At 46.4% G+C, this 19,248-nt stretch overlaps 1 protein-coding gene across 6 annotated transcripts in view; it reads right to left on the minus strand.

Annotated features, from left to right (window-relative positions):
* LOC137375112 (lactosylceramide 4-alpha-galactosyltransferase-like) overlaps positions 1 to 16,914 on the minus strand; it is a 108,335-nt gene extending 91,421 nt beyond the window's left edge. For 3 of the 6 annotated variants that reach the window (XM_068041750.1, XM_068041756.1, XM_068041751.1), the window contains exons 1-2: positions 16,838 to 16,914; positions 15,467 to 15,533 (exon numbers count right to left, since the gene is read on the minus strand). In XM_068041750.1, coding sequence (XP_067897851.1) covers positions 15,467 to 15,533; positions 16,838 to 16,900 — 130 coding nt within the window. In that variant the 5' untranslated portion in view covers positions 16,901 to 16,914. Of the gene's footprint in view, positions 1 to 15,466; positions 15,534 to 15,701; positions 16,068 to 16,837 lie in introns of those variants that run through there. The other 3 variants (XM_068041754.1, XM_068041753.1, XM_068041755.1) reach the window with 3 other exon arrangements.
* Positions 16,915 to 19,248: the final 2,334 nt, after the last annotated feature.

Raw genomic sequence — 19,248 nt, forward strand, 5'->3', positions numbered from 1 at the left:
AACTGACGTTTGAAAGACTCCCACATGTCAGATGTTGATTTACCCTCAAACATCCGCCCCCAATCTAAATTCTTCAGTTTCTGCCTAATATTGTTATAATTAGCCTTCCCCCAATTTAGCACCTTCACCCGAGGACTACTCTTATCCTTATCCACAAGTACCTTAAAACTTATGGAATTATAGTCACTGTTCCCAAAATGCTCCCCTACTGAAACTTCGACCACCTGGCCGGGCTCATTCCCCAATACCAGGTCCAGTACGGCCCCTTCCCTAGTTGGACTATCTACGTATTGTTTCAAGAAGCCCTCCTGGATGCTGCTTACAAATTCTGCCCCATCCAAGCCCCTAGCACTAAGTGAGTTCCAGTCAATATACGGGAAGTTAAAATCACCCACCACTACAACCCTGTTATCTTTACATCTTTCCAAAATGTGTCTACATATCTGCTCCTCTACCTCCCGCTGGCTGTTGGGAGGCCTGTAGTAAACCCCCAACATCGTGACTGCACCCCTCCTATTTCTGAGCTCCACCCATATTGCCTCGCTGCATGACCCCTCCGAGGTGTCCTCCCGCAGTACAGCTGTGATATTCTCCGTAACCAGTAATGCAACTCCCCCACCCCTTTTACATCCCCCTCTATCCCACCTGAAGCAGCTAAATCCCGGAACATTCAGCTGCCAATTCTGTCCTTCCCTCAACCAAGTCTCTGTAATAGCAACAACATCATAGTTCCAAGTACTAATCCAAGCTCTAAGTTCATCTGCCTTACCTGTTATACTTCTCGCATTGAAACAAATGCACTTCAGACCACCAGTCCTACTGTGCTCAGCAACATCTCCCTGCCTGCTCTTCCTCTCAGTCTCACTGGCCTTATTTACCAGTTCCCCCTCAGTTATTTCACCTGCTGACCTACTGTTCTGGTTTTCACCCCCCTGCCACACTAGTTTAAACCCTCCTCAGTGATGCTAGCAAACCTCGCAGCCAGGATATTTGTCCCTCCAGTTTAGATGCAACCCGTCCTTCTTGTACAGGTCCCACCTGTCCCTGAAGAGATCCCAATGGTCCAGATATCTGAAACCCTCCCTTCTACACCAGCTGTTTAGCCACGTGTTTATCTGCACTATCTTCCTATTTCTAGCCTCACTGGCACGTGGCACAGGGAGTAATCCCGAGAGGTCCTGTTTTTTTAAACTTATTACCTAACTCCCTGAACTCCCCTGCAGGACCTCGTCACTCTTCCTGCCTATACCGTTAGTACCGATGTGTACCACAACCTCTGGCTGTTCACCCTCCCCCTTCAGAATGCCCCCTGCCCATTCAGAGACATCCTTGAACCTGGCACCAGGGAGGCAACATACCATCCTGGAGTCTCTTTCACATCCACAGAAGTGCCTATCTGTGCCCCTGACTATAGAGTCCCTGTAACTATTGCTCTTCTGCGCTTTGTCCCTCCCTGCTGAACAACAGAGCCAGCCATGGTGCCACTGCTCTGGCTGCTGCTGTTGTTTTCCACTGATCGGCCATCCCCCACCAACGGTATCCAAAACGGTATATTTGTAAGAGAGGGGGATAGCCACAGGGGATTCCTGCACTGACTGCCTGCCCCTTCTAGCGGTCACCCATCTATCTGCCTGCACCTTGGGTGTAACCACGTCTCTAAAACTCCTGTCTACGATGTTTTCCGCCACCTGCATGCTCCTAAGTCCATCCAATTGCTGCTCCAACCGATCCGTGTGGTCTGTAAGGAGCTGCAATTGGGTACACTTCCTGCAGATGTAGTTGTCCTGAATGCTGGAAGCATCATGGACCTCCCACATGAAGCACTTTACCCCTCTAACTGACATTTCTAGCACTAATTAATAAATTAATTTAAAATACTTATTAAATTCTTACCAAAATAAGTTACAATTATATATGGTCCCTAGCACTAGATTTTTACTATAAATATTAAAATGCTAAATACAGTCATCTCCTCCCTCCGGTTTAGTTACTCCTCTACTTATTAATTAATTAGTTAATTAGGGGCAGCATTTGACAGAGTATGGCATCAAGGATTCCTAGCAAAACTAGAGTCAATGGGAATCAGTGGGAAAACTCTCCACTGGTTGGAGTCGTACCTAGCGCAAAGGAAAATGGTTGTGGTTATTGAAGGTCAATCAACTCAGCTCCAGGACATCACTGCAGGAGTTCCTCAGGGTAGCGTCCTCGGCCCAACCATCTTCAGCTGCTTCATCAATGACCTTTCTTCAATCATCAGGTCAGAAGTGGGGATGTTCACTGATGATTGCACAATGTTCAGCACCAATCGCGACTCCTCAGATATTGAAGCAGTCCGTGTAGAAATGCAGCAAGACCTGGACAATATCCAGGCTTGGGCTGATAATTGGCAAGTAACATTCATGCCATACAAATGCCAGGCAATGACCATCTCAAAGAGAGAATCTGACCACCTCCCTATGACAGTCAATGGCATTGCAATCACTGAATCCCCCACTATCAACATCCTGGGGGTTATGATTGACCAGAAACTGAACTCGAGTAGCCACATAAATATCGTGGCTACAAGAGCAGGTAGCTATTCTTGACCATGGATGTGATGGAACATTATGAGGATGGAGTAGCTCTAGCTCTGGGTATTTCTGTTGCAGATTTTAAATAGACTCAATAGGGTCACACTTGCCTTGAATATCTAGCATTGGCGCTTTTCTGATCTTGTGAATCATCACGATCTGGCGTTCACTCACCGCATGCTGGCAGTCCAGCTACTGCTGGGCCATTGGTGTCAACCACACAGAAGGTGTGACATATCTGCACTTCAATATCAACGCTCCCATGCAGAAGACTGGTGAACAAATGCCGTGAGTCTAGCATTTGTTGACTGTAACACAGACTTCCCCTTCGCTAGCTACATGTTGTTGAGTATCAGCAGTGCTTAAATATTGGTGGTTGCCCCAGTATCTATTTTCAGTCATAGCTTGTGCTTGCCGCTTTTGTTAAAACATACAATTTCAACTGGGGTGAAAGCTTCCAGTTGTGTGATTGCATTCATGTGCTGTGTGACTGTCAGTCTATGCAAAGTTTGTTCACTTTCTGGCTTGAGTTTGCCTCTTTCAGTTTGTTGTGATAGCTACAGCAGAGTCCCAGTCGTAGAAATAGTTACATCTACCTCAGTGAAAGCAGGCGTCCTAAAGCTTGAACAGATTTTCGCTTTGTTTGGAGTCCCTCAAACAGTGAGAAGCGACAATGGACCCCAATTCAACAGCAAAGAGTGTAGTAAGTTCGCAAACTACCTGGGCTTCACTCACCGAAAAGTCACACCCCATTGGCCAAGTGCTAATGGTGAAGTTGAGAGATTCATGCATACCTTGAACAATGTGATTTGTATGCTGACAGCAAGTCATTGAAGCAGGAATTGTAACATCTTCTGTGCAATTACAGAGCGACTCCTCATGCAATCATTGGAAAGCCTCCAGCTACACTCATCCTCGCACATCCTACAAGCATGTCGGTCTGTGCTAGCCCGCAAAACTAATGATGAACACATATGCAAGCGTGATCAAGGACGGAAAGATCACATGAAAATAAACACAGAGTGAAACATGAAATTCAGAACCACACCGCTAAAGCCAGGAGAAAAAGTGCTTGTAAAACATGATGGCTATGTTGGAAAGCAAACAACCCCCATGACATTCAGCCATTTGTAGTGGCCAACACAAAAGAATCACTGCTAAGCGTGGCTCGCTAATCATCACACAAAACCTGACATTCTTCAAATTGTTGCAAAGACCATCCGCATGCACTGCGTCTGATCCAGACATCGACAGTTCAGAAGAAGCACAAGTTAAATGAGATAACACCTGATGTCACAAGTCAATATACTATTCGTGAGTGGAAACTTGCAAAATGCAATAGACAGCAAATCCACAACCGACGGATCAGATTAAAGCTCTGCAGTCTTGCCACATCCAGTTATGAATAGTGGTGGACAATTAAACTACTAACAGGAGGAGAAGGCTCCAAAAATATCCCCATCCGCAATGATTGCAGAGCCCAGCACGTCAGTGCAAAAGACAAAACTGAAGCATTAGCAACCATCTTCAGCCAGATGTGCCGAGCGGATGATCCATCTCGGCCTCCTCCTGAGGTCTCCAGCATCACAGATGCCAGTCTTCAGCCAATCCGATTAACTCCACATGATACCAAGAAATGGCTAAAGGCACTGGATAGTGCAAAGGCTATGGGCCCTGACAACATCCCGGCTGCAGTACTGAAGGCTTGTGCTGCAGAACTAGTCGGACCCCTAGCCAAGCTGTTCCAGTACAGTTACAACAATGGCATTTATCCAACAATGTGGAAAATTGCCCAGCTATATCGAGTCCACAAAATCAAAACAAATCCAATCCGGCTAATTACCGCCCTATCAGTCTACTCTTGATCATCAGGAAAGTTATGGAAAGTGTCATTTACATCTCCACTTAAACAGCAACAAAGCCTATTACGTTTCTAGCCTTTGCCAGTTCTGCTAAAGGTCACAGACCTGAAACGTTAACTCTGTGTCTCGCTCTCTATAGATGCTGCTGTGTATTTCCAGCACTTTGTTTTTCTGATTTCCAGCATCCGCAGTATTTTGCTTTTATTGATACACTTAATTAAGTGTATTAAGGGTTACGGAGCAAAGGTAGGTAAATGGGAGTTAAGATTCCGATCAGCCATGCTCTAATTGAATGATAGATCAGGCTCGAGCAGTTGACTGACCTTCTCCTGCTTCTATGACCCTTCCATAGCTCTGAGGGGTGTGTCCAACATTTTATGTTTTCAATTCTGTGTCAGTGCCAAAAAAACCTTTAAGATGGCAAAGGGGAAAGGTATTTCTCTGTGGAATGTCTGAACTAATCATTCATCACTCATAATGGTGTGTACAAGCTTGGTTTAAAAAAAACGATAATCATACTGCTCCGATTAGATCAGGACGACTGAATCACTAAATAAATTAGCCAATCTCACTGGAGTATAGTCCTTCAGTTTAATTTCTCCTAATAATCTACCGAGAATCATTTGACCTAGTCTACGTGATTTCATAACCCACTGTGAGCATCTTTACCACAGAAATAAGTTTCTTGGTCCTTGCAATCAAATTGTATCACAATTCTTTCACCAGTACATCACCTGTAAAATAATGCAGAAAATTGCCAGGTTAAGCTATCGCATGCCAGGCAATGACTATCTCCAACAAGAGAGAGTTGAACCATCTCCCCTTGACATTCAATAGCATTACTATCACCGAATGCCCCACCATCAACAGCCTGGGGGTTACCATTGACCAGAAACTTAAGTGGACCAGCCATATAAATATTGTGGGAATTTTGTAGTGATTTGCTCACTTCCTGACTCCCAAAAGCATGCCTACCATCTACAAGGTGCAAGTCACGAATGTGATGGAATACTCTCCACTTAACGCAATTGTGGAATAGTTACAGTACAGAAGGAAGCCATTAGATCCATTGTGTCCTTGCTGGCTCTCTGCAAGCGTAACTCAGCAAGTCCCGCTCCCCTGCCCTTTCCCTGCAGCCCTGCAAATTTTTTCCCTTCAGGTGCTTATCCAATTCCCTTTTGAAAGTCACAATTGTATCTGCTTCCTCCACCCCCTCAGGCAGTGCATTCCAGATCCTAAGTTTTTCCTTATGTTGCTTTCGGTTCTTTTGCCATTCACCTTAAATCGGCGTCCTCTGGTTCTGCCAATGGGAGGTTTCTCCCTACCTACCCAGTCCAGACCCCTCATATCAAAGCACCTTTCAATCTTCTTTTCTCAAAGGAGAACAGAAACAATCCATCCACGTAACTGAAGTCCCTCATTCCTGGAACCATGTTAGTCAATGTTTTCTGCACTGCACCCTCTCTCATGCCTTCACATCCTTCCTAAAGTGTGATGCCTTACAGAAGGTGAAGCAGCAATTTACTTGTACTTCTTTCAATGTAGTATACTGTATTCGCTGCTCACAATGCGGTCTCCTGTACACTGAGGAGACCAAACGCAGACTGGGTGACCGCTTTGCGGAACAGTTCCGCTCAGTCCGAAAGCATAACTCTGAGCTTCCAGTCGCTTGCAACTTCAACACACCCCCCACCGCCCCCCACCACTGCTCTCATGCTCACATCTCTGTCCTGGAATTGCTGCAGTGTTCCAGTGAACATCAACGCAAGCTCGAGGAACAGCACCTCATTTATCGATTAGGCACACTACAGCCTGCCAGACTGAACATTGAGTTCAATAATTTCAGAGCATGACGGGCCCCCCTTTATATTTTTAGTTCTTTTTAATTTTTTATTTGTTTATTTTATTTTAGTTTGTTTCATCTTTCTTTTTTTACCATGTGCCTACCCACTGTTTTTTTCATGTTTGTGCTTTAGGCCAGGGCTGTTCATTTTTCTGTCAATTAACACCCTATCTGCACACCATTAACATATTGTTTGCCTCTGCTCCATGACCTTCTGGTCAGTTATTCTCTGTGATCTTGTCCTACCAACACCTTCCCTTTTGTTAACTCTTGCCCCACCCCCACTTTATTTGCTTAAAACCTATTATATTTCTAATATTTGCCAGTTCTGATGAAGGGTCACTGACCTCAAATGTTAACCCTGCTTCTCTCTTCACAGATGCTACCAGACCTGCTGAGTATTTCAAGCATTTCTTGTTTTTATTGCCTTTAACAAATCCATGCTGGCTTTCCTTAATTAATCTACATTTGTCCAAGTGACTGTCCGTTAGATGTTCCCCAAATGACACATGATCCACTTGATGCACATCCTTCCCCACAACCAGATCCAACAATGCCCCCTCAATCTTCATTGGGCTAGCAACATAATGGAGAAAATTCTCCTGAACACACTTCAGAAACTCAATCCTCTCTGCCCTTTACACTATTCCTAGCCTAGTTTATATTAGGATAATTAGAGTCCCACATTATACCTACACTATAGTTTTCGCACTTATCTGTAATTTCTTTGCAAATTTGTTCCTCTCTGTCTTTCCCACTAGTGTACTGGTACCTCTATTATTTCTTGGCTCTAACCAATCTGTCCTTGACCTCTCCAGGACATCCTCTCTCTCCAGCCCTGTAATATTCTCCTTAATCAATACTGCCAGCCACTTCCTTTCTTTCCTTTCCTATCTTTACAGAACACTTTGGGGGGTATTTTATGCTCTACCCTGCATCGGATTTGGAGACGGGGAGAGCATTTAAATCAGGCAAGATGGTGGCGGGGGGGCGGTGGTGGGGAACCCCCACCCAAATTAAATTCGGGACGGGAACTGCCTGTGAATGACTTCCTGCCCCGCCACCAATTGAGGCCCTTAAGCGATCAATTAATGACCATTTAAGGCCCTCATTCCACCTTACAGGTTGCTTGCCAGTTCCGGGTTTTGGGTGGGGTGGGATGGGGAGGGCCCTCATTAAAAGGCACTTAATGCCTGATCGACACCCAGCATCAGGAAGGGATGGGCCACTCACAGCCACCACCCCCTGCCCTTGCTGCTGACCCTACACCCACCTCCCCTGCAACCCCCACCCCACAAAATCCCTCCCGCCCAGACTTAGCTGTGGCCTGGGTCCATCACCTTCATTGAGTCCAATACCTGCAGCAGCCACCACTTCCATGTTGGCACTGCTCACTTAAAGAGCTGTTGGCCTCTGATTGGCCGATAGTATTCTGTCACCGGGGTCCTTAATCTCAGGGAAGGCCCGCCACTGTCTACTTATATGCCTAATTGGCACGTAATCCAGAAGTCCTTCCCCAGAGGAGGCAACGCGGGGCTCTCACTGGGGCTTTAGCCGGTCACTGAGACCCCCATTGCCAAGATAAAATCCTGGCCCGTGTACCCAGGAATATTAAGTACTGAGTCCTGCCCTTTTTTGAGGCAGGTCTCCATTATCGCATTGCATCACAATCCCACCTACACCTGCAAATCACGCACATTATTTACTATGCTGTGTGTTCATATACAGGCACTGCAAACCTAATTTACACCTGATTACATTGCCTCTTACTCTGACCTCCATCTAATACCTTGCTATTTCTTATTCTGCTGTTATGTCTCTCCCAATTCTTTGTGCACCTTGTTTTTCCTCTCCAATATTACATCAAGGTTGTCATCCTCCTCCCAACTTAGTTTAAACCCTGCCCAGTAGTACTTGCCTGGATGGGTGCAGCTCCAACACTCAAGCAGCTCCACACCATCCAGGACAAAGCAGCCCACTTGATGAGCACCCCATCCACCACCTTAAACATTCACTCTCTCCATCAATGGTGCACAGTGGCTGGAGTGTGTACCATATACAAGATGCACTACAACAACTCGCCAAAGCTTCTGTGACAGCTCCTTCCAAACCTGCGACCTATACTGTCTAGAAGGACAAGGGCAGCAGACGCATGTGAACACCACCACCTGCAAGTTCCTCTCCAAGTCACATATCATCCTGACTTGGAACTATATCACTGTTCCTTCACTGTCGCTGGGTCAAAATTCTGGAACTCCCTCCCTGATAGGACTGGCTATAACTGCACCACATGGACTGCAGCGGTTCAATGCAGCTCACCACCACCTGCAAGGGCATTAGGGAGGGAATTGCTCTGGGAGTCCTCAACATCAACTCTGGACCCCATGAAGTCTCATGGCATTAGGTCAAAAATGGACAAGGAAAACTCCTGCTGATTACCACCTACCACCCTCCCTCAGCTGATGAGTAGTACTCCTCCATGTTGAACAGCACTTGGAGGAAGCACTGAGGGTGGCAAGAGCACAAAATGTACTCTGGATGGGGGACTTCAATGTCCATTGAAGCACCACTAATGACCGCATTGGCAGAGTCCTAAAGGACATATCTGCTAGACTGGGTATGCGGCAGGTGATGAGGGAACCAACAAGAGGGGAAAACATACTTGACCTCGTCCTCACCAATCTGCCTGGCGCAGACGCATCTGTCCATGACAGTATTGGTAGGAGTGACCACCGCACAGTCATTGTGGAGACGAAGTCCTGCCTTCACTTTGAGGATACCCTCCTTCGTGTTGTGTGGTATGACCACCGTGCTAAATGGGACAGATTTCAAACAGATCTAGCAATGCAAAACTGGGCATCCATGAGGCGCTGTGGGTCATTAGCAGCAGGATTGTACTCAACCTTTTGGCTGAAGACTGTTGCAAATGCTTCAGCCTCATCTTTCGCACTGATGTGCTGGGCTCCCCCATCATTGAGGATGGGGATATTTGTGCAGCCACCTCCTCCAGTTAGTTGTTTAATTGTCCACCACCATTCACGGCTGGATGTGGCAGGACTGCAGAGCTTATATTTGATCCTTTGGTTATGGGATCGCTTAGCTCTGTCTATCGCATGCTGCTTACTCACTCAGTTTGGCACGCAGATAGTCCTGGGTTGTAGCTTCACCAGGTTGACACCTCATTTTGAGGTATGCCTGGTGCTGCTCCTGGCATGCCCTCCTGCACTCTTCATTGAATCAGGGTTGGTCTCCTGGCTTGATGGTAATGGTTGAGTGGGGGATATGCCGGACCATGAGGTGATAGATTGTGGTTGAGTACAATTCTGCTGCTGCTGATGGCCCACAGCTCCTCATGGATGCCCAGTTTTGCATTGCTAGATCTGTTCGAAATCTATGCCATTTAGCACGGTGGTAGCGCCACACAACACGATGGATGGTATCCTCAATGTGAAGGCGGGACGTCGGCTCCACAACAACTGTGCGGTGGTCACTCCCACGGACAGATGCATCTGCGGCAGGCAGATTGGCGAGGACGAGGTCAAGTATGTTTTTCCCACTTGTTGGTTCCCTCACCACCTGCCGCACATCCAGTCTAGCAGATATGTCCTTTAGGACTCGGCCATCTCGGTCAGTAGTGGTGCTACCGAGCCACTCTTGGTGATGGACATTGAAGTCCCCCAGAGTACATTTTGTGCCCTTGCCACCCTCAGTGCTTCCTCCAAGTGCTGTTCAACATGGAGGACTATTGACTCATCAGCTGAGGGAGGGCGGTAGGTGGTAATCAGTATGAGGTTTCCTTGTCCATGTTTGATCTGATGCCATGAGACTTCATGAGGTCCAGAGTCGATGTTGAGGACTCCCAGGGCAACTCCCTCCCTACTGTATACCACCGTGCCACCACCTCTGCTGGGTCTGTCCAGCCGGTAGGACAGGACATACCCGGGGATGGTGATGGCAGTGTCTGGGACATTATCCGTAAGGTATGATTCCGTGAGTATGACTATGTCAGGCTGTTGTTTGACTAGTCTGTAGGACAGCTCTCCCAACTTTGGCACAAACCCCCAGATGTTAGTAAGGAGGACTTTGCAGGGTTGACAGAGCTGGGTTTGCCGTTGTCGTTTCCGGTGCCTAGGTCGACGCCGGGTGGTCCATCCGGTTTCATTCCTTTTTATTGACTTCGTAGCAGTTAGATACAACTGAGTGGCTTGCTGGGCCATTTCAGAGGGCATGTAAGAGTCAACCACATTGCTGTGGGTCTGGAGTCACATGTAGGCTAGACCAGGTAAGGACAGCAGATTTCCTTCCCTAAAGGATATTAGTGAACCAGATGGGTTTTTACAACAATCGACAATGGTTTCATGGCCATCATTAGACTAGCTTTTAATTCCAGATTTATTAATTGAATTCAAATTCCACCTTCTGCTGTGGTGGGATTTGAACCCATGTCCCCAGAGCAATACCCTGGGTCTCTGGCTTACTAGTCCAGTGACAATACCACTACGCCACTGCCTCCCCCACAGATGCCAGACTTCAGTCAATTCGATTCACTCCGCGTGATATCAAGAAACGACTGAAGGCACTGGATACTGCAAAAGCTATGGACCCTGACAATATTCTGGCAATAGTACTGAAGACCTGTGCTCCAGAACTTGCCACGCCCCTAGTCAAGCTGTTCCAGTACAGCTAAAACACTGGCATCTAGCCGGCAATGTGAAAAATTGCCCAGGTATGTCCTGTACACAAAAAGCAGGACAAGTCCAACCCAGCCTATTACCACCCCATCAGTCTACTCTCAACCATCAGTAAAGTGACGGAAGGTGTAATCGACAGTGCTATTAAGCAGCACTTGCTTAGCAATAACCTGCTCAGTGACGCTCAGTTTAGGTTCCACCAGGGCCACTCAGCTCCTGACCTCATTACAGTCTTGGTTCAAGCATGGACAAAACAGCTGAACTCAAGAGGTGAGGTGAGAGTGACTGCCCTTGACATCAAGGCAGCATTTGACCGAGTATGGCATCAAGGAGCCCTAGCAAAACTAAGGTCAATGGGAATCAGGGGGAAAACCCTCCACTGGCTGGAGTCATACCCAGCGCAAAGGAAGATGGTTGTGGTTGTTGGAGGTTAATCATCTGAGCTCCAGGACATCACTGCAGGAGTTCCTCAAGGTAGTGCCCTGGGCCCAACCATCTTCAGCTGCTTCATCAATGACCTTCCTTCAATTATAAGGTCAGAAGTGGGGATGTTTGCTGATGATTGCACAATGTTCAGCACCATTCGTGACTCCTCAGATACTGAAGCAGTCCGTGTAGAAATGCAGCAAGACCTGGACAATATCAAGACTTGGGCTGCTAAATGGCAAGTAACATTCACGCCACACAAGTACCAGGCAATGACCATCACCAACAAGAGAGAATCTAACCATCTCCCCTTGACATTCAATGGCATTACCATCGCTGAATCCCCCACTATCAACATCCAAGGGGCTACCATTGACCAGAAACTGAATTGGAGTAGCCATATAAATACCATGGCTACAAGAGCAGGTCAGAGGCTAGGAATCCTGCGGCGAGTAACTCACCTCCTGACTCCCCAAAGCCTATCCACCATCTACAAGGCACAAGTCAGGAATGTGATGGAATACTCTCCACTTGCCTGGATGGGTGCAGCTCCAACAACACTCAAGAAGCTCGACACCATCCAGGACAAAGCAGCTCACTTGATTGGCACCCCACCTACAAACATGCACACCATCCACCACCGACGCACAGTGGCAGCAGTGTGTACCATCTACAAGATGCACTGCAGCAACGCACCAAAGCTCCTTAGACAGCACCTTCCAAACCCACGACCTCTACCAACTAGAAGGATAAGTGCAGCAAATACATGGGAACACCACCACTTGCAAGTACTCCTCCAAGTCACACACCATCCTGACTTGGAACTATATCGCCGTTCATTCAGCATCGCTGGGTCAAAATCCTTGAACTCCCTTCCTAACAGTACTGTGGGTGTCCCTACCCCACATGGATTGCAGCGGGTGAAGAAGGCAGTTCACCACCACCTTCTCAAGGGCAATTACAGATGGGCAATAAATGCTGGCCTGGCCAGTGACGCCCACATCTCATGAATGAATTAAAAAAAAATTAGGGATGGGCAATAATTACTGGGCTTGCCAGTGATGGCCACATCCCATGAATGAAAAAGAAAATTAAAAATGATCAGAAACACATTTCTGGTGAAACACACTTCTGCTGCAACGTCCCTCAGACACAATGCAAGGAGGAGCAGAGATCTGTCCTGGTGTCCTAGCCAATGGTTCTTCCTCAAACAGCAGCACCAAAAATAAATTAAATGCACATTCATCCATACACCAGGTGAAGAATATAGGCAAGTTTAAGGGGAAGCAGACAAGCACATGAGGGAGAAAGGAATAGAAGATTATGCTGATAGGGTTAAGTGAAGAAGGGTGGGAGGAGGCTCGTGTACAGTATAAGCCTCTTGGGCCGAATGGCCTGTTTCTGTAATGTAGACTTGAGGTAGCATGGGAATTGCTAAACAAAAGTCCATCTAATTCTCATTTTACCATCCTAATAGTCACATGATACAATGATAACAGCATTGTTGTCTATTCATAACAATCAATGTCAGTTATTCTACAATAGATCCAGACAAGAGCTTTGGGAACCACAGGTCCCAAGTCATCTTTTTTCTCCCAAACGTGGTACATTTAGCACGTTGTGTCTTAAATGATTCATATACTGGATCCCAAAATGTTATGGTGCCAAGTAAAATAAGCAGTTTGCCTTCATACGCCTTCAAGAATCTCAGAGGACAAGGAGGTTGGAGATGGGGATGTTGGTTAAGTGTTGACGTTTATTGAAGGGGGTAACTAATGACAGTGGTTTTGAAGGGAAGGAGATAGTAACTGAAGTTAGAGAACAATTATCAGCTGAAACTGGGTAGTCAGCTGTTTCGTGGACGTGAGGTGCCGGTTCAGGGCTACTGTTGGAAGCAGAACTGGGAGGAACAATGGCTTAATGAATAGACAGAATGGTGGGGGGCATAGCAGCAGAAGCAGCTGAACAGATGATTTAGATCTTAATGAAGAAATCAAGAAGCTCCTTGCAATTGTTATTCAAGGTGAGGATAGGGGGAAAATTTATGCATTCTCCACTATAAGGGTCTGGCCTGTTCTCCTAGATACTTCACACGTGGGTTCAAATTTCAAGCACACAGAATGACTATACTTGCCAACAGAAGTTGACTTTTGATGAGCACAAGTAGGAATTAATTGCAGAAAGTCAGGACAGTAGGTCCCTGTGCATGTTAAGTGCCCGAACGACCAAAAAAATACCTTTTGCCAAATGCAAAATGAGACAAACCTATTTTCATGGGACTGGTAAGAGGTGGCACTGGGTAACCCCAGTGTCATCAGACAGAAATCAGTTCAACAGTCTATTTGGAACAGAAAGATAGGAACAGGAGTAGGACATCATGGCTAATCTGCAATCTAACTCCAGATACCCACCTTTGCCCCATATCCTTTAACAATTATGGTTAGCAAAAAATCTATCTTAGTTTTAAAATTAAGAATTGATTTAGCATTAATTGCTACTTGCAGGAGAGTTTGAAACTTCTACCACCCTGTGTTTGTAGAAGAGTTTCCTAATTTCAATTCTGAAAAGTTTAGCTCTAATTTCTAGATTATACCCTCTAGTCCAAGACTCCCCAACCAGCAGAAAGTTTCTCCCAACTTACCCTATCCATTCCCCTTAATATCTTGAAAAACTTGCTCACAACATCCCTTAAAGTGTTAAATTCCTGACTAAAGCCATTGTCTTTGGTCCCCGCTCCAAACTCCATTCCCTCACCACTGACTCCATCTCTCTCCCTGACAACTGTCTGAAGCTGAACTGGACTGTACGCAACCTCAGTCTCTCATATTTGAACTCGAGACGAGTCTACAACCACATATCCGTGCTGTCACTAAGACCACCTATTGCCACCTCTGTAACATCGCCTGGCCCTGCTCCTGTCTCCTCTTCTACTGCTGAACACTCATCCATGCCTTCGTTACCTCCAGACTATTCCAATGCCTGGCCAAAATTCTGCTGCCCATTGTCCTTACTCATACCAAATCCCATTCACTCATCAGCCCTGTGCTCACTGATCTTGGTTAAGTAACGATTTTAAAATTCTCATCCACATTTTCAAAGCGCAAGGCCTCACCCATCCCTATCTCTAATCTCCTCCAGCCCCACAACCCTCCAAGTTATCCACGCTCCTCCAATTCTGGCCTATTAAGCCTCCCTGATTTTAATCCATTGGTGGTCATGCCTTCAGTTGCCAAGGCCCCAAGCTCTGGAATTTCCTCCCTAAACCTCTCCGTCTCACTTTCCTCCTTTAAATGTACCTCTTTATTCAAGTTTTTGGTCACCTGCCCTAACATTGCCTAATGTGACTCAGTGTCATATTTTGTCTTATAAAGTGCTCTCAATATCTAACTACCACCACCACATGCTCCACCTCACCAGTCTTCTAGCCATCTCCAGTATTTTTAAAACTACATTTTAAAAAAGCTCAAACAAAGGAAACAATTTTAATGCCGCTATGAAGTATCTCTTGGGTCACTAACAAGTACATCCACCCAGGAGATTAAACTTCAATTTCTACAATTCACATTCTGAGGCTTCCAGTGATAGAGGATGGTCAAAATTGAGCATGAGTATTTTTGCAAAGCACTTTGGAATGTTTTTCTATATTACATGCAAGTATTTGCAGGACTGTGTAAGGCTGAGATTACCCAGCTCCGGCCTGTAGGTAGGAACTAAACCCAGCAGAGAAAGAGAGGGGTCATTCATTAAACGAGAGGTTTTTCCAGTTTGCCCACACACACAGCTCACAGTCCGGGAGGCTGCCAGAGGGGCCTCTCGGTCAGTACACGGCCAAGCTTCCAAACAGGTTCCGAGTGGAGAAAGGAGTGCTGGCCTGGGGGAATGGGACTCTTTCTCCAACCTTGGAGCGTTTCCTGTTTCTCAAAATGAGAGGGGAAAAAACCGCAGTGACATTACTAAACTGCACAAACAACTTTGAAATAAGCAGAGACAAAAAGAGGAAGGGGGGGGGGAGGGGTTAGAACTAGAGAGATAAGCGAGAAGATAAGATGATGCATTCAAGAATCGGTCATTTACCTTTGTGACTACTGGACATCATGCTTACACCGTTAGCAGCTGGGAAGAGGCTTTCTTTGCTGGGAGCCTGCAGTGAGAAGGGAAGGATTAACATGTATCACTGGGCGGTGTCACTGAGACTCGTATCTCCCTCTGTCACGCAGCCCCCTACCGTTAGTTTCTGTAGCTTTCCTTTTAGCACCATTAACCCGCTAACTAAAATGTGTGTGCACCATTAACTCAAGTCGAAACCTACCGGCTACGTTTTCACAGGCAGAAGTGACAGTTTGTGCTCGGTGTTACTCACTTCTGCGGCCACCGAGGCCCTGCTTTTTTTTTTAGTAACCGACTGAAAGCTTCCCAAAAGTTGTTTTTTTTTTTGTCTGTTATAGGATCGTTCTTTAACCGCTTCGTTCACTCTGTGTCACAAACTTGCTTGCGTCTCCCTCAGTGCTGCGCTCTGTTCGGTGATGATGCGTCCCCTTGTGATAAGCACACCGCAAGTCCATACATACATACATTTCACAGTTCCCACATTCAGCAGGATTGTAGTAAAGGCTTGACCTTTAGCATTGTTCCACAACAGCACCATACTCCCATAATATAAAAGCAAAATACTGCAGATGCTGGAAATCTGAAATAAAAACGGAAAGTGCTGGAAATACTCAGCAGGTCTGGCAGCATCTGTGGAGAGAGAAGCAGAGTTAACATTTCAGGTCAGTGACCCTTCATCAGAACTGGCAGATATAAGAAATGTAAAAGATTTTAAGCAAGTAAAGCGGGGGTGGGGCAAGAGATAACAAAAGGGAAGGTATTGATAGGACAAGGTCACAGAGAATAACTGACCAGAAGGTAATGGAGCAAAGGAAAACGGTATGTTAATGGTGTGCTGAAAGACAAAGCGTTAGTACAGAGAGGGTGTGAATGGACAGAAAACTGACCAGCCACAAGCACAAGCATGAAAAAAGTGGGTAGGCACAGTAGAAACAAACTGAACAAAATAAAATAAATACAAAAAAACCTCAAGATTAAAGTAAAATGGGGGGGGGCCTGTCATGTTCTGAAATTATTGAACTCAATGTTCAGTCTAGCAGGCTGTAGTGTGCCTAATTGGTAGATGAGATGCTGTTCCTCGAGCTTGCGTTGATGTTCACTGGAACACTGCAGCAATCCCAGGACAGAGACATGAGCATGAGAGCAGGGTGGGGTGTGTTGAAATGGCCAGCTCGGGGTCATTCTTTCAGACTGAGCGGAGGTATTCCGTAAAGCGGTCACCCAGTCTGCATTTGGTCTCCCTAATGTAGAGGAGACCACATTGTGAGCAGCGAATACAGTATACTGCATTGAAAGAAGTACAAGTAAGAAAGTGAGGTAAGTGAGCACCATACTCACCACACAGACAGCTGCCTTGAGCACTGTTTTAATACCAAGTGAGAACCACAAGAAAGCTATCATTGTCAAAAGTAGGTTCTTAGTTATCAGGGTTTACAGTTTGCTACACAGAGCAAGTGAACAACATGCAACTGTAAAAGTTGAATATTTTTTGGAAGCCGCAGCTACTGATGTATATCCTGTAATAAATACTAACGTCTTCATTGTCCTCACAGCAAAGTGACTTCCGTTTTTTCTCCCATAGAGGCCATTGTAGCTGCAGATTTGATCTCACCAACTCACCCTTATTGAGAAACTATCACATTGATAGATGAGCAATCGCCATATTTTTCTTATCTCAATCACTGGTGTATCTGAACAAGTGAAGGAATAAAAAGACAAAGGCGAATTGCTAAAATGCTTACAATGTTGTTCTTCCTGTCGCAGCTTGACTTGACTGTATTCTTCATCTCCAAGATTGGAGATCTTCTAGGTGGTAGAGGTTGCGGGTTTAGAAGGTGCTGTCACCCAGCCTTGGTGAGTTGCTGCAGTGCATTTCATCAATGGTACACACCGCTGCCACTGTGCATCAGCGGTGAATGTTGAAGGCTGTGGATGGTGTGCAAATCAAGCAGGCTGTGCTGTCCTGGATGGTGTTGAGCTTCTTGAATGTTGTTGGAGCTGCACCCATCCAGGCAAGTGGAGAGTATTCCATCACACACCTGACTTGTGCCTTGTAGATGGTGGACAGGCTTTGGGGAGTCAGGTGAGTTACTCGCCACAAAATTCCCAGCCTCTGTCCTGGTCTGGCAGCAATGGCGTTTAAGTGGTCCATTTCAGGTTCTGGTCAATGGTAACCCCCAGGATGTTGATAGTGGGTGATTCAGCAATGGTAATGCCATTTAACATCAAGGGGAAATGCTTAGAGCCTCTCTTGTCTGAGATGGTCATTGCCCAGCACTTGAGGGCACCAATGTTACTTGCCACCTATCAGCCCAAGCCTGGATGTTGTCCAGGTCTTGCTGCATCTGAACGTGGGCTGCTTCAGTATCTGTATTCGCTGCTCACAATGTGGTCTCCTCTACATTAGGGAGACCAAATGCAGACTGGGTGACCGCTTTACGGAATACCTCTGAGGAGTTGTGAATGGTGCTGAACATTATGCAATCATCAGTGAACATCCCCACTTCTGATCTTATGATGGAGGGAGGGTCATTGATGAATCAGCTGAAGATGGTTGGGCCTCGGACACTACCCTGAGGAACTCCTACAGTGATGTCCTGGGACTGAGATGCTTGACCTCCAACAACCACAACCATCTTTGTGCTTGGTACGACTCCAACCAGCAGAGAGTTTTCCCCCCGATTCCCATGGACTCCCATTTTGCTCGGGCCCCTTGATGCCATTCTCGGTTAAATGCTGCCTTGATGTCAAGGGCAGTCACTCTTACCTCACCTCTGGAGTTCCGATTTTTCCATGTTTGAACCAAGGCTGTAATGAGGTCAGGAGCTGAGTGGCAGAGGCGGAATCCAAACTGAGCGTCACTGAGCAGGTTATTGCTGAGCAAGTGCTGCTTGATGGCACTGTTGATGACACCTTCCATCACTTTACTGATGATCGAGAGTAGAGTGATGGGGTAGTAATTAGCCAGGTTGGATTTGTCTAGCTTTCTGTGCATAGGACATACCTGGGAAATTTTCCACATTGCTGGGTAGGTGCCAGTGTTTTAGCTGTACGAGAACAGCTTGGCCAGGGGCGTGGCTATTTCATCAGGCTTCAGTACTATTGCTGGAATGTTAATCAGGGCCCATAGCCTTTACAGTATCCAGTGCCTTCAGCTGTTTCTTGATATAATGTGGAATGAATCGAATTGGCTGAAGACTGGCATCTTTGATGCTGGGGACCTCAGGAGGAGGCTGTGATGGATCATCAACTCGGCATCTCTGGCTGAAGATGGATGCAAATTCCTCAGCCTTGTCTTTTGCACTGATGTGCTGGTCTCCCCCCTCATTGCGTATGGGGATATTTGTGGAGCCACCTCCTCCTGATAGTTGTTTAATTGTTTACCGCCATTCACGACTGGATGTGAAAGGACTGCAGAGCTTTGATCTGATCTGTTGGTTGTGGGATCACTTAACCCTATCTATTGCATGCTGCTTCCGCTGTTTGGCATGCAAGTAGTCCTGTGTTGTAGCTTCTGCATGTTGACACTTAATTTTGAGGTATGCCTAGTGCTGCTCCTGGCATGCCCTCCTGCACTCTTTATTGAACCGGGGTTGGTCCCCCAGCTTGATAGTAATGGTAGAGTGGGGGATATGCTGCGCCATGAGGTTACAGATTGTGGTTGAATACAGTTCTGCTGCTGCTGATGGCCCACAGCGCCTCATGGATTCCCAGTTTTGAGTTGCTAGATCTGTTCGAAATCTATCCCA

This window comes from Heterodontus francisci, chromosome 11 (assembly GCF_036365525.1).
Source record: "Heterodontus francisci isolate sHetFra1 chromosome 11, sHetFra1.hap1, whole genome shotgun sequence".
Classification (NCBI taxonomy): Eukaryota; Metazoa; Chordata; class Chondrichthyes; order Heterodontiformes; family Heterodontidae; genus Heterodontus; species Heterodontus francisci.